This window comes from Carettochelys insculpta, chromosome 6 (genome assembly GCF_033958435.1).
Source record: "Carettochelys insculpta isolate YL-2023 chromosome 6, ASM3395843v1, whole genome shotgun sequence".
Classification (NCBI taxonomy): Eukaryota; Metazoa; Chordata; order Testudines; family Carettochelyidae; genus Carettochelys; species Carettochelys insculpta.
The window spans coordinates 99,062,588-99,077,885 of record NC_134142.1 but is presented as its reverse complement, the minus strand read 5'-3'; the positions used below and the strand labels follow the sequence as shown (position 1 = coordinate 99,077,885).

Here is a 15,298-nt window from a genome sequence, read left to right as displayed (position 1 = left end):
TCTTCAAAGGAGGCATGGTAATCAGGCTGATGGGAGATTACTAATGAAGTGCTGTGATGCTTATGCAGCATTTTTTTAGGCTAATTCTCCCCTGCAGCAACTTCAAAATATCAAACTTCAAACTGCCAGCATGCCATGTAGCTGAGGGCACTTTGCAGTGCCTGCAGCTGTATGGCATTCTAGCACTTCAAGTTTGACACTTTGAAGTTGCTGCAGGGGAGAATTAGCCTACTGAAGTGCTGCATATGCATCACAGCGCTTCATTAGTAGTATCTCATCAGCCTGATTACCATGCGCCCTTCAAAACAGGGGGCAAGTGTAGATGTAGCCGTAGAGTAGCAGCCACCTTTCAAGAAGTGGATATTAATACGGGTGATTCTAGTTAGAGGCAGAAGGTGTCTCAAATTGAGCATCCAAAAATCATGCTCACTTCTGTAAAATTTGGCTCTAGATACTTTCTGAAATTCATGTAAGAGGCCTGTACCACAGGTAGAAATGGGCTTTTAGAATTTTGTCTTAATTCTTGACCACATTGCCTTGTTAGCTAGTAGCCCATTAAAAACCCCATTGTAAAACATAAGAATTCTGTCTGAGAATTTAAACTATTTTCAACGGGTATTGTATTCTGTACAGAATGGCTTTTGTTTTCCCCTGGAGTTCATGCATGCTGGTATAGTCCTCAGGAATGCTAACACTTTACTGTTAGAAATACTGTATCACCCTAGTCTTATCACATCACCAGATGTTTGTTTTTAATGGTTGGCTATTGCCTGTATAGCCTGTCATGCTTTAATAATGATTTCACTCTTTCACATTGTTCATTGTGAAATGCATGAAATGTGTCTTGAGCATTGTGAGCCAGATTCACTGAAGCACATTGTTTTTGTTTAAAAAGTAGAAGTTCAAGTATTGACAGAGACTTTGTCTATCTTTCAAACCTTTGTACGTTTATGAATACCTTCCCCCAAAATGCATGTTTTTTTTTTCCCATTAGCCCTACATCAGATGTGTGGAGATGTAAACTGGAGGTAAAAAATATTTACGCCTTCATTTCCCCCTTCCAAATATTTCCAGAACTGGTCCACCCAGTCTGTTATGGCTGTATATTTATATATTTCTTAGCATTAAGATGCATTTCTTATATTGAACAGACTGGAGTAGTATACAGGGGGAAGAAGTGAAAGGTATATCTGAGCCACAGGTGCACTATTTAATATATATATAAACAATATATATATATTGTTTTCTCAGCAAGATTAAGTCTTTCATACATGAATTAATTTAGGGCAAGGAAGAATACTAGGAAGGAAGGGAGTGTCCAGGTCTTCTTTTATGTCTCTGATATGTCTAACAACAGATGGCAGTGGAATGGATATTCTATTCCCAGTGCCTTACTACTTTATTTTTATGTTGTGCAGTTTTCCTTTTGGAAATATTTTAGTTCACATTCTAAGGGAGAAATTAATATATATTTTTCAAAGTATAGCTGCGTGTATAATACCAGAAGTTATTGGGACAGTCCCTCCACTGAAGTAAATTATAATACTTCCATTGATATAAATAGACCTATACCAATGTACATGAACTGAGGAACAGTGCCACTTTGTATTAATTTTATTAAAAAATAGCTATTTCAGCAGGTTCCACTTGCAAGTCCATGTGTACAGAGATTAAAATGTTTTTGACTTTACATTTTTACCCTCTGAGGCACCTCCTGGGAAGTGTTTTTCACCTGACCGAGTCAGATGAGTTAGCACATTCCCTGAATGTTTATATAACAGCAATAGAAGTTATCCTGAGGACAGCCAAGGTAGACCAATTTCTTTCTGATTAGTCTTCTGGTTCGTGATTCATTTGTTCTTCGGGTGCCAAACTGAGCCCTGGAGTAAGAAGGCAAAGATTCCATTTGACAAGGGGAAACTTGTCTATTTTCACTAAGGTGTGAATTTAACCCCACAAGTAGGATTCCACTAATGGTACGTCTACACTACCATCCAGATTGATGGACAGTGATCAGTCCAGTGGGTTGATTTATCAAGCCTGGAACAGATGCTATAAATAGACTGCCAGTCACTCTCAAGTCGACTCTGGTATTCCACCTCAATGAGAAGTGCCAGGGGAGTACATAGGACAGCATCTTTCATCTACACCCTGCTGTGATGACACCGCAATAAGTAGACCTAAGTACATTGACTTCAGCTATGCTATTTACTTAGCTGAAGTTGTGTAACTTAGATTGATCTCCCCCAGTAGAACAGACCAGCCCTAAGGCAGGTATCTCTGGAGAAAAGAAAACAAAGTGAGTGTAATTCTTGTCCTCTGAAGCTATACATCTAACTGGCTTATCATCCATACTTCTCCCCTCAGAATTGTTGTCTGTTTTCCCTTATGTATTTTACTGGTGTTCTTTCATGGTGGAAGGGAGTAGGTGAGTTACCATCTCCAAGTTTTTAAAGGAACTGATATTGTAGCATGATGGTGCTTCCAAAAGTACCTGACTTAGTGGTCCATGAGGTACTGTAGCTGCCTCCACAGCTTAAAAAGTACAGAAGCTCCAACCCAGGTTTTGCACTGCATCCAAGCATGGCAACTTGCCACTATGCATATGTTCAGAGAACAAGTTTTACAGATAAGTAACTTCCTTTTCAAGGGTTGGGTGTTTCTCTTGAGTACCTTTAATGCATGTTGTGTTCAGAGGGATTGGTTGGATACATAAGTAACAAAGGATCAATTTTATAGAAGGATTCGTCTTCACTAATATTTCAATATTTGCTCATTTAAGTGAAGGGAGAAAATGTTCCATAAGAAACTGTTTATCTTTTTTAGTTTGTTAATATTAATACAGAATCCTTTAGCATCTAATTAGTTTTTAGGAGCCTTACATTTAATGTAAAATGGCTACAGGTAGGCTGTATTTTACCAAATTTTATACACCATTTATTTGGTGATTTAAGCTGGGAAATTCTTTGGGAGCTGGAAATGCTACATCTTGGGTTTTCATCCTGAACTCTTTATTCAGGCAAAAGTACCTTAGAATCCAGTGACAGTTTTGCCTAAAAGAGGCATTTACAGGATTGATGTGCTATTGGCACCCCATAGTAAGCTGGGATCTGTTTATCACTGAGACCTGTAAAATAGTCTTTATATTAACTATTTTCCATCTTCATTTTGCTTTTGCAGTGCTCCACAAGCAGCCCAGAGAAGTATGTCTTTGTTTGCTGGAACTTGGAAGGATTGCAGCCAGGTAGGTGAAAATATTTAGACAATTTAAAAGTATTTACGTTTGACAGCATTGACTACTGAGAGACCATGTTAACATTTAGACTGGTCAGGGTCAAGGCAAACACCCACTAATAGTTACACAAGAACACCTTGTGGGCAGTTGTTCAAACAATAATAATCAAAGTTCCGTTAGTATAGCAATAAGGTTTCTGCTGTCTTCACATTACCAGTGGGATCATGGGGGAAACTGATTTAAAAAGAAGTTTAAAATTAGAACAGGATTTTTCTAAGTTGTTAAATTCTTACTTCTCATAATTAGGTTGTTCTGTAAATAATCAAGAATATTTTCTCTCTCAGTCTCCTATATTAGTATCTAACCCTGATCCCACTGAGGTCAGTGAAAATTTTCCCACTGACTTCTGTGATAGAGTCTGCTTCAGATATCCTAGATCTGATTTCATTTACTTTGGCTGTGACCACATTCACTTCACTGGAGTTACTCCTGATCTGCACCAGTCTAAGATAAGACTCGAGCCCAGAGAGTGGATCATCTGTTGACACTTATGGCCACACATGGTACTCAAGAAAGGGTACAAACTTCTCTGCTATTAAGATAACTGTTGCTTTTGCTAGATTCTATCTGGCTTTTTCCTCAGAGATCAGCTCTGATCCCTGTTATGTAGTCACAGTAAACCGTAGTCCCTTATATGAAATCAAAGGGGCTACTTGTGAGGTAATGTTAATAAGGATATTACAAGCTAGTCTTAAGGCATTATAACTCAATATGGTATTGTTTGTTTTTAAGAAAAAGTTGGCCTTAAATGCAATCATACCTTGGGAAGCAATATCATAAAATTGTTCCCTCACATCCATGTGACCCCCATTCCAATGGGGATTGCATGGGAGCAAATGTAGAATTGCCCCAGCTGCATTTGACTTGTTTAGGTTAAATTTGTATATCCTGGATTTTCCCATTTGTACTCTTCCATAGCAGTGCATCCCGTAGGTGTAAAAACAAATACCAACTCATATCATGTTATCACTTATTAAGCACAATGTCACTTTTTTTAAAAAAAAAAACCATTCCTATTTATTTTGGTTTATAAAAGACACTGCCCATGTTATCATTACATGTACAGTCAATGGGAATTCAATGTTATAACAAAAAGTATCAAGATACAGTGTTAAGAGAGTCTCTGGAACACTGTCCTACCTGTGCTAGGGCCCCTCACGATGCCCAGTTGTCATCATGGGGAGGGAGGGACAGAAGTTCAAATTAAACACAAAACAAACCCTTCATGGGATCAAAAAAAAGCAAAAAATGTTTTTTGGCATCACCTTACATTAGGGGGGCCTGGTAGGGTTGCTAACCCCCCCATGATTGACCTGGAGTCTCTTGGAATCAGCATCAATCTCCAAGAGACTACTGAAATCAATTCTACAGATTTTAACCAGGTACCTTAAGGAAATTGGATTACATAATTTTGGGGGGGGGAAATCTAGAATAACTTCAGTTTGACATGGCAACCCCAGCACCTGGATAGCAACTTTTCAGGCACAATGGGCCTCCGGAAGGAGGACTTCCCTCTGGAAGACTCCCCCAAGGGCCACACTTCTACATACTGCTTTGGAGTCAATGCCTCATTAGCATATTTCGGGCCTTTTATTAGCATGCCACTTTTGGAGAAAGTGGCGTGTGTAGAAACAGCCTAGGTGTTTAGGGAGATCATCCATTCAGCCTTAAAAGTCACCTCTGAAATTCTCAGAACAATTTTCTCAGTTTTCATTGTTTAGGGCCTGTTTGAATTCCTAGTCAATTGTTAGAGCATCAGTCTAACACTGTTTCTGCAGTTCTTATAGCATGGGTATACTTTAATAGGAACTACTCACATGAGCAAAGACTGCAAGATCAGGACCACAGATTACTGCAGCTGGAGCAGGCTCGGGCCCTGAAGGTCTGCTGAGAGGCAGAAATACAGATACATTCTTCACTAATGAATGTCCAAGACATTGTCAGTGGGGTATTTTTCAGTCGAACAATGTGTGTATTTCCACAGATTTGAATGGGAGTTGGGATCAGGCTTTTATTGATAGTGAAGGAAGTTTGGGAGGAAAAAAACACCCAAATCTTCCTCTCATCCTAGTAACCTAGAATACATTCTTGAAACAAAACTTTTAAGGGTCCTTAAAGACTGGATGTGTTTGTTCATTTGTTTGTTTGTTCTTCTCCAAAAATAACTGGAATATAGAGGAAATAGAGAAAAAAATCAGATTTCATTTAAACAGATGTAAATTTAGAGTAATTGTTGAAGTCAAAGGAATTACTCCAGACTCTTATTGACAGCGAAATTTGTCTGAGGGAGTTTCTCAGGAGATTTTCAGATTACTTTTGGCTTCTCAAGGGCCCTTTTGCTTACTCATTTCACTTAAGTGTAGCTACACTACATTACATCAGGATTACTGAGAAGAGAAGCAGGCCCTAATCAGGGCTAGATAGCCCTGTTCAACTTCCTGATTTTTGTTTGGGTTCTTATTGAAACAGAACTGGAACTCTGCTGTGTTTTGATAGCAAAGAAAGAGAACAGAGCAAAGTCAGCCTTTTCCAGACAAGGAATAGGCACAGTCTTTCCTCTTCTAGTTTGTACATTACTTTCCAGGTACATATCATTATGTTAAATGCTACCAGTTAACCCATGATACATTACAGAAACCTTCATTATTAGCAGACCATCCAAATTGTTTTCAGTGTGCTTGCACTAATGATTTGTGCCCAGTTTCTGTGACAATATCTCAGTAGAGAGATGGACCAACCTGACTTGAATGATTTTTGTCACCTGTTGCCTCCTTCTTAAGGTGGCACAGTGGCAGTTCATGCCCGGTATGCAACGCTGGCCCAATAACACACCGAGAGTGGAAGAAGGATCTTTATTTGGCATGCCAAGTAAGGTGCAGGGGGATCTCTCCTCAAAGCCTGCACACCTTGCAACAAGCAGCGTGCAATACTTATACCTCTCTCCTCCTTTGTTCACCCCCTCCCAACAAACCAGGGGAGAGTTTCTCATAATTCCCTTATCCACTCCCCCAGCTCAAAGTGAATTCTTACTGGTCTTATGCCATTCCGCTCTGGTAATTCCCTATTGAGCAGGAGGTCAAGTACCAATAGATTATTAACAAAAAGTAAATTACAGGAAGGTAGAGTTATTCGGTCGTATAGAACATGAACAGGATCTCATTAACAAAACAATACTGAAAATTAAGGAGGATTCACTAACAATGCTAAATTCAATATTAAACCTTATGAGAACACCAATAAGCATTCATTTACAAAACAATGTCTCTATGAGATCAGAATATAATAACGTTTCCCGTGCCAACATTTCCCCCCTTTGAGAACACTCAAGTGCTGTGTCTACACGTGCACGCTACTTCGAAGTAGCGGCACTAACTTCGAAATAGCGCCCGTCGCGGCTACACGCGTCGGGCGCTATTTCGAAGTTAACTTCGACGTTAGGCGGCGAGACGTCGAAGTCACTAACCTCATGAGGGGATCGGAATAGCTCCCTACTTCGACGTTCAACGTCGAAGTAGGGACCGTGTAGACAATCCGCGTCCCGCAACGTCGAAATTGCCGGGTCCTCCATGGCGGCCATCAGCTGGGGGGTTGAGAGATGCTCTCTCTCCAGCCCCTGCGGGGCTCTATGGTCACCGTGGGCAGCAGCCCTTAGCCCAGGGCTTTTGGCTGCTGCTGCGGCAGCTGGGGATCCATGCTGCATGCACAGGGTCTGCAACCAGTTGTCAGCTCTGTGTATCTTGTGTTGTTTAGTGCAACTGTGTCTGGGAGGGGCCCTTTAAGGGAGCGGCTTGCTGTTGAGTCCGCCCTGTAACCCTGTCTGCAGCTGTGCCTGGCACCCTTATTTCGATGTGTGCTACTTTGGCGTGTAGACGTACCCTCGCAGCGCCTATTTCGATGTGGTGCCGCGCAACGTCGAAGTTGAACATTGACGTTGCCAGCCCTGGAGGACGTGTAGACGTTATTCATCGAAATAGCCTATTTCGATGTTGGCTTCACGTGTAGACGTAGCCCAGATGTCCCATATTGAGTCTTCTCATATTCCTTACTTAAAACCTGATTTATGGGTAGCATTCCCATTTTGTTATCTCTTAATACATGCATTCCTACTGATTGGTGGAAAAGGCCAACACACCCTTTAAATAATGGCAAACCTACTTGAATACAGCAACAGGCTAAAAAAAAGATTACTATTATTACCACCAAGGAAGATAACATGCTTTTTATCCAGTTTAGCCAACCTCCTAGGCCCCAATTCCACCACTGAATACCCTCGGGGTCCTGTTTAATATGAGTAGCCAATTCCCGAAGTTTAGATAGACGGCTTTCAATAGTTTGGCTTTTATCAGTCAAATTAAAACAAGAAAGCCCCTCAAACTCAGCACAACCATGATTATGGCGTAAGAGAAGATAATCAATAGCCATACGATTCTGTAATACTCCCTGACGAACCTCAGCCAACTCTTCTTCTAAAGCCTCAATTAAAGTAGAAGTGAGATTAATTGATTTAGCTAGAGCACAGGCTACTTTGGTTAACTGAACTGCATTATATGTGGCCAGACCAGGGACCCCTACCAGAGAGGCAGCAAGTGCTGCTGCCTCTGTCTTTGATAACAAACTAACAGAGGCGTCACAGGACTCCTTCGTGATTTCCAAACCACGTTTAACTCTACTTGGTGCGAAATGGGTGTCTGAGTTCGAGAAAACATTCCCTGGGAGTACCCCTGTTGTTAATCTTCCTATCACACATGGACCTCCTGAACTATTGGCTGGCACATATGTGTAAGCTATCAAGCCACATATTAAAAACCATCCCTTTGGCAGGAACATGTGGGTTCTAGCATATGACACCATGCTAGTAGAATTACAACTCATATCCGTATTATTATGATTAGCTGCCACTTTAGTGGCATTTTTAAATATAAAACAATCGGGGGGCCCACTAACATTTGCTAACCTTACCTCTAGGCTACGCTGATTAGAGTAAGCATCAGGTTCTGGACTGGGGCCAAAATTATACAGGTGGTTGGCTGTGAGATTAATACTGAAATATTGGAAAAGTGTATCATTCTGTATATGTTGCAAAGGAGTAGGTACTCCTATAAAACAAGTAGTCATTATTGAACCCATAGTATAACTTCCCCCAACACAAAAGTGTGAACTATTAGTAGCGGTGGTAGCTAAGAGAACCCACCAGTTATCTTCTACTGGGTGCAGAGAGGCGGGGGCCTCTTGTGGGTCCCCTATATCTAGAAATCCTAACAAACAGTTACATATTAGCAAATAACGCATTTTGCTACAGCATACAGAATTACTTTCGCTTAAACAACAATTTCAGTCCTAAGTCCTCTTCAGCTTCTGGGGTGACATGGCTCACAGTCCACTCCTTTTCCTCAGCTGGTTCAACCTTCTTTAATCGAGTGAAATGGACCCACGGTTTGACTCCTTCTAGTTTAGCAGCAGTTTTTGTGGTCAATAAAACGAGGTGGGGTCCTTTCCACTTCTCTTGAAGGGGCTCCTCTTTCCACGTCCGAAGCAACACGCTGTCTCCTGGCTGAATATCGTGAAGGGGTTGGTCCAACGGAATGGGCTGATTGTCACGAACAAACCTGTGGATTGAAGACATAACAGACGACAGCGACAGCAAATATTTCCTTAAAAACCCCTCCCCTATTCCCCATTCTATACCTGTACCAGGCACCCCATTCATTGGCCATGGTCGCCCAAACAAGATTTCGAATGGGCTTAATCCTAACCTCCCTTTGGGTAATATTCGGGTCCTTAAGAGGGCTAAGGGGAGGGCCTCTGGCCACTTAAGCTGAGCTTCCTGGCACAATTTTGACAAATGTCTTTTCAAAGTCTGATTACCTCTTTCCACCACTCCGCTGGCCTGCGGTCTATATGGAGTGTGGTATTTCCATGGAATATTGAGTCCATCTGCTACTTTCTCCACACATCGGGCCGCAAAATGGGTTCCTCGGTCTGATTCAATCCATTCTGGTACTCCGAACCGGGGTACTATCTCCTTTAAAATTTTAGTGATAACCGTGTTGGCCGTACAATTTTTACATGGAAATGCCTCTGTCCATCCTGTAAAACGATCCACAAGTACCAGTAGGTACCGAAACCCACTGGCGCGAGGTAGTTCAGTAAAGTCAATTTTCCACACGAGTCCCGGTCCCGGGGCTGATGGTAGTGGGGAGGGTACCACGGGTCTTCCTGCTCGGGGATTATTTTTCTGACATACCATACAGTCTCTAACCACCCATCTGGCTTCATTTCTTATTCCATCTCCTATAAAGTACTTCTCTAATAATTGGATCAGGGCCTCCTGACCTGCATGTGTCCCTTGATGAAAACTCATAACCGTCGGCCTTATCAAGGGTCCAGGAAGCAACACTTGTCCTTTTTCACTTACATACCATCCTTCTCGCAGGTTCAGCTGTAACTGCTCAGCTAACTGCTGTTCTTGGGCAGAATATTCTGGCTTCTCATGGGGATCTGGGAGAGTGGGAATCAGAGGCAAAAGAGCAATATCTTCCGTATTCGCTACCCATTTGGCCTCTCGGTCTGCCCGGGCATTACCTCTAGTTACATCTCCATCCCCCCTTTGGTGAGCTCGACAATGGACAATAGCTACCTCCTTTGGTTCCTGTATAGCCTGGAGGAAAGCCTGGATTTGTTCTCCATATTTGACAGGCTCCCCTTGAGCTGTGAGCATTCCCCTTTCTCTCCAAATTCCAGCATGGGCGTGTGCTACCCCAAATACATACTTAGAGTCTGTCCAAATTGTAACTCGCAGATCCTTAGCCATTTCCAGGGCTCGAGTGAGGGCTATAAGTTCTGCTAGCTGAGCTGATGTACCCACTGGTAAAGGACGGGCCTCAGTAGTTTCATGCAGGCTGACTATCGCATATCCAGCTCTCCTTTTTCTGCAACTTCCTCTCAATATCAGGGGCAGATCGGGTAGTGAAAATTCCTTTTATAATAGCCTCTGTAGCCTGATCATCTGGGTTTGCATTAGTGTTCTGTCTAATGGAGTCCCGGATGCGCTGTAGAAAGGCTACAGGGCTTTCCTTAGGCTCCTGTAACAACTCGTATGGCTTTGCCCAATTGTTGTGTCTAACAGCAGACTGTCGAAGTCCATGTAAAAGTAATTCCTTATAAACCCTTAAACGGGTATAGTTGGCCAGGTTATTTGGGTTCCAGCGAGGATCTACCATAGGAACCGAGGCCTCTGGAGCTGGGAAATCGTTCCCCTCTAATTCACGCCTCCTTCTTGCTTCCTCCCGGGCTTTTGCCACAACCTGGCTACGCTCCACTTCAGATAACAGGGTTCTCATTAAGACCTGGCAGTCACTCCAATCAGGCCTGTGACTGGCTAAACACCCTTCAAAAATTGAAATAAAGCAACTAGGATCCGTGGAAAACTCCCCGGCTTGGGCTTTAAAGGTTGCCAAATCGATCGGATTAAAGGGCACATGGGAATACACCTGCATGGTAGTAGCCTGCCGATCTGCAGCTCCTGGTCTGTCAACCACTGTTTCAGTCACTAATGGATATAATCCAGCCGATGGGGCTATCTCTGAATCATGGGAAACCCTTTCCTTATATGGAGGGGTATGGGTGCAGAAGCCGAAGGGGGGTCCTGGTGACAGTTTACATTAGGCTTATTTACAGCTGGTTGTACTACACATGATAATCTTAGATCAGGCTTATTTACAGCTGGTTGCCCTGTACATGGTAATCCACACATTTCCTGCAAGTCTTGTCTATTTCTAAGATATTCAAAACACTGGCCATACATATGTTCTTCCCATTTACCGGTACGTTGTAAGAACAAAAGCAGCTGCAATATGGTGTTATAATTTAGGGATCCCTGTGGTGGCCACTGCTCCTGCCCTTCTAAGTTATACTGTGGCCACTCTACTGTGCACAGTCTCCTTAGCCTAGATTTGGTCATGGGGTCCCCCCCCTATAATTTTCCAATGTTTCAAGACACAACCCAAGGGAGTATTATCCTTGGGGCTACTTTGACCTAGTCCCATCCTTATCGCAACCTATTGCCCCAACCCTGTATTGGCCATCCGGCGTCCCAGAAGTCCCTTTCACAAAAAGGGACTGGGTCTTACCTGTCCAGAGGTCCGGCTCTCGCCGCTCCACCCTGTTTCCTCTCTCTCTTCCACGTTGCTGCGTTGCACCGTTGTGTCGTCCCCAGCAGGGGCTGCGGAACCCGGACGCCGAGTTCCCCGGTAAAATTACCGGTGCGTGCTGGAAGTCTGACACCGTCTCCCACTACCCCCACCAAGAGGCGAGCCGGGCAAGGCTTTGATTTAGAATGCCCACCCAGGGACGCCAAAACTGTTGCCTCCTTCTTAAGGTGGCACAGTGGCAGTTCATGCCCGGTATGCAACGCTGGCCCAATAACACACCGAGAGTGGAAGAAGAATCTTTATTTGGCATGCCAGGTAAGGTGCAGGGGGATCTCTCCTCAAAGCCTGCACACCTTGCAACAAGCAGTGTGCAATACTTATACCTCTCTCCTCCTTTGTTCACCCCCTCCCAACAAACCAGGGGAGAGTTTCTCATAATTCCCTTATCCACTCCCCCAGCTCAAAGTGAATTCTTACTGGTCTTATGCCATTCCGCTCTGTTAATTCCCTATTGAGCAGGAGGTCAAGTACCAATAGATTATTAACAAAAAGTAAATTACAGGAAGGTAGAGTTATTCGGTCGTATAGAACATGAACAGGATCTCATTAACAAAACAATACTGAAAATTAAGGAGGATTCACTAACAATGCTAAATTCAATATTGAACCTTATGAGAACATCAATAAGCATTCATTTACAAAACAATGTCTCTATGAGATCAGAATATAATAACGTTTCCCGTGCCAACATACCCATTGGCTACATCTACACGTGCCCCAAACTTCGAAATGGCCAAGCAAATGGCCATTTCGAAGCTTACTAATGAAGCACTGAAATGCATATTCAGTGTTTCATTAGCATGTGGGCGGCCGCAGCGCTTCAAAATTGACGCGGCTTGCCGCCGCACGTCTTGTCCAGACGGGGCTCCTTTTTGAAAGGACCCCGCCTACTTCGAAGTCCCCTTATTCCCATGAGCTCATAGAAATAAGGGGACTTCGAAGTAGCCGGAGTCCTTTCGAAAAGGAGCCCCGTCTGGACGAGACGCGCGGCGGCAAGCTGCGTCAATTTCGAAGCGCCGTGGCCGCCCGCATGCTAATGAAGCGCTGAATATGCATTTCAGCGCTTCATTAGTAAACTTCGAAATGGCCATTTGTGTGGCCATTTCGAAGTTTGGGGCACGTGTAGACACGGCCTTTGAACAGAACACACCAGCTAACAAAGAGAGAAACCTTTGCAAATTAGTATTGCAGGTTGCTACTGGAGCTTGCATATAGATGCACTAATGTGAAATTTCAAAAATGGTAAAATGTTTGAGGAACATCTCAATAAATTAAAAAAAAAAATACCCCACTGACAATGCCTTGGCCTTTCATTAGTGAAGAATTTATCTGTATTTCAGCCTCTCAACAGACCTTCAGGACCTGAGCCTGCTCCAGCTGTAGTAATCTGTGGTTCTGATCTTGCAATCTTTGCTCATGTGAGAAGTTCCTATTAAAGTATACCCAGAGTGTAAGAACTGCAAGACCAGGAACAGTGTTAGACTGATGGTCAGCCCATTATTAAACATATGAAATTTGTTCTGCATGTAAGCAATTGTTAATCAGCTACTGGCCCCAATCAATAACTTTCCCATTTTTCCCTTTTGCCATATGATGGAAATTAAGGCAGGGAATGTTTAGAGAGCATAATACTCAAAGGAGGCTTTTTATTCAGTAAATCCTGTTCTGATTGATCCCATGTGAGTGGATGGACAATCCTTGTGAAAGACTGATGAATCCAATGGGGTAAAATGAGGTACTGATGTAACCTATATGGTTCAATTGTGGTTAGTGGGATTGCGCAAATCTGATTCATCTTTCACACTGTTGTAAAGTAGCTCCAGTGAAATCCTTGGAATTACACGGAGGTGAAATTGACATAAAAGAGAGCAGAACTAATCTCTGTACATATGCAAGTATGTCTCAAAGCATGTTTACAATCTGGAAAGGGAATTAGGTGCAAATATATCTGTGTGCTGCTTTTTTGTGGTATGACATACAATAGCTAAGCCTGTCTGCTCTACAGAAAGAATTGGAATTTTCTTACGCGGCTGTAAAACTTTTTACAAAAAATCAGCTCCCAGATGTCTTTTGTTTGAAAATTATAGTCTGCTGAGAAGTTTCAATATCTTTCTGGTATTTTACTTAAGTTTTCCTTGGGAAATATAGGAAGTGGTACTTTTAGAAGTCTATCAGAAATCATTTTACAGTCTGATGCTGCTCTCTTTGTAGTTACGGAGAAGGCAAAAGCAAGCTAGAAGGGAACAGAGATGGTAATTCCCAATATAGTTCTCAGACTAGGGCTTGCACCTTTTTTGCGTGGCAGATCCTTGTGACATGATCAGGATTCCTTTGTCAATTCAACCATCTAATTATGGTTATGATGGAATACATGGAAAATATATGTTTAAATTTAATTTAAGCTGATTAGTAGAAAGAAGTTTGTTATGTGTAATAAATACATACTGACTGGTGTAATGATAGAAATCAGAGGTAAATTAGAGTCTGGAGAGCAGCAGAAGCAAAGAAAGCAGCATAATTGCAAGTGGGAAAGCTTTATTTGATGAGTAAGGCCTTATGCAGGTGTAGACTCAGAGTCCAGGGGGAATTTAATGATTTACAGCCTGTCAGCATCTGCAGACAGCCAGGAAGTAAATGGATTGTATATAAGTGTTCACTCCAGTTTTGGCTGACTTTTTTTTTTTGTTAGGCAGACTGTACAAGTTTGCAGCCAACACAAGCATAGATTTAGTTCTTAGTTTTCTGAGTATTAATTTACTATGATGCAGTGTGATTAGCTAGTAATTTGTAATGAAAATGGAAGTGTCACTATATATATTTAATCTTTGATCATGTTAGTCTTTTATGCTCTGTGTATTTTCAGTACAGGATTATAGTGGCCGGGTCTTCAGCTGGTGAAAATCAGCACAGTTCTGGATCTCACCTTACAAAATATACACAAATTGCATATTTTCACTACAGAATTAGTTTAATGTGAAAACTGGTAATTGGCATGGCAGTATTTAACTAAAAGGAAATTAATATATATAAAAAAGATATTTTCTTTTCTAGTTCAGTTCAAAAAGAGAAATACAGGTGTAGTTCAATGATTAGTTCTGTGAGGTGGGTATCAGGACTCTGGTTTTCTGTTCTCATCTCTGCCAGTCACTTGTTTCATGATGCTGGCTGAGTAACTTCCAACCAAAGCTGTAAAAGTAGCCACTGATGTTGGGTGCCTGAATTTTTTGTGTGCAAATCACGTGAGACTTTAAGACACACTTTTAGAGATTTGCTTTAATAAGAGCAATGAATACTATGCCATTCTTAAAATATACCCTACTGATGAAAAATTCTGGCCTTAATCTTTGTCCATTCACCCATCTGCAATCTGGGTATAATACCTATTATCATGGATTATGCTCAGGTTTAATAAATTAATATTTTATCATTTAGATTTATTGTGAAAAGTATTTGTTTTCATAATTCCTACAAAAAATCTGAAAGGTTAGTAAAATGTGACATAGATATTTTCTGAACTGAACCCTCATGTTATAAGAATTTTGGGATGTGTCAATCATATACTGAATACCATAGCACGTACTTATAGATGTCTCTCTAATAAACAATAAACTGAAGACTAAGCTCATTTATTGCCAGTTTGATTAAAAGAGTGATCCTATTTTAATTTCATCCTGAATTTTTATGGTGATGGCTAGCAACTACAATAACATATCATGTACTCATCCCTTCATTAGTATGTGTAGCAATTCTATATTGCACAGCAGTATATATATTGTGTTTATGCATCATGATC

General features: G+C 41.8%; 1 protein-coding gene across 1 annotated transcript in view; it reads left to right on the top strand.

Annotated features, from left to right (window-relative positions):
- Positions 1 to 15,298, top strand: part of GAS2 (growth arrest specific 2) — a 151,058-nt gene that overhangs the window by 69,993 nt on the left and 65,767 nt on the right. Inside the window, exon 5 of the mRNA XM_074999012.1 lies at positions 3,181 to 3,244. Within this exon, the coding sequence (XP_074855113.1) occupies positions 3,181 to 3,244 (64 nt within the window). The remainder of the gene's footprint in view (positions 1 to 3,180; positions 3,245 to 15,298) is intronic.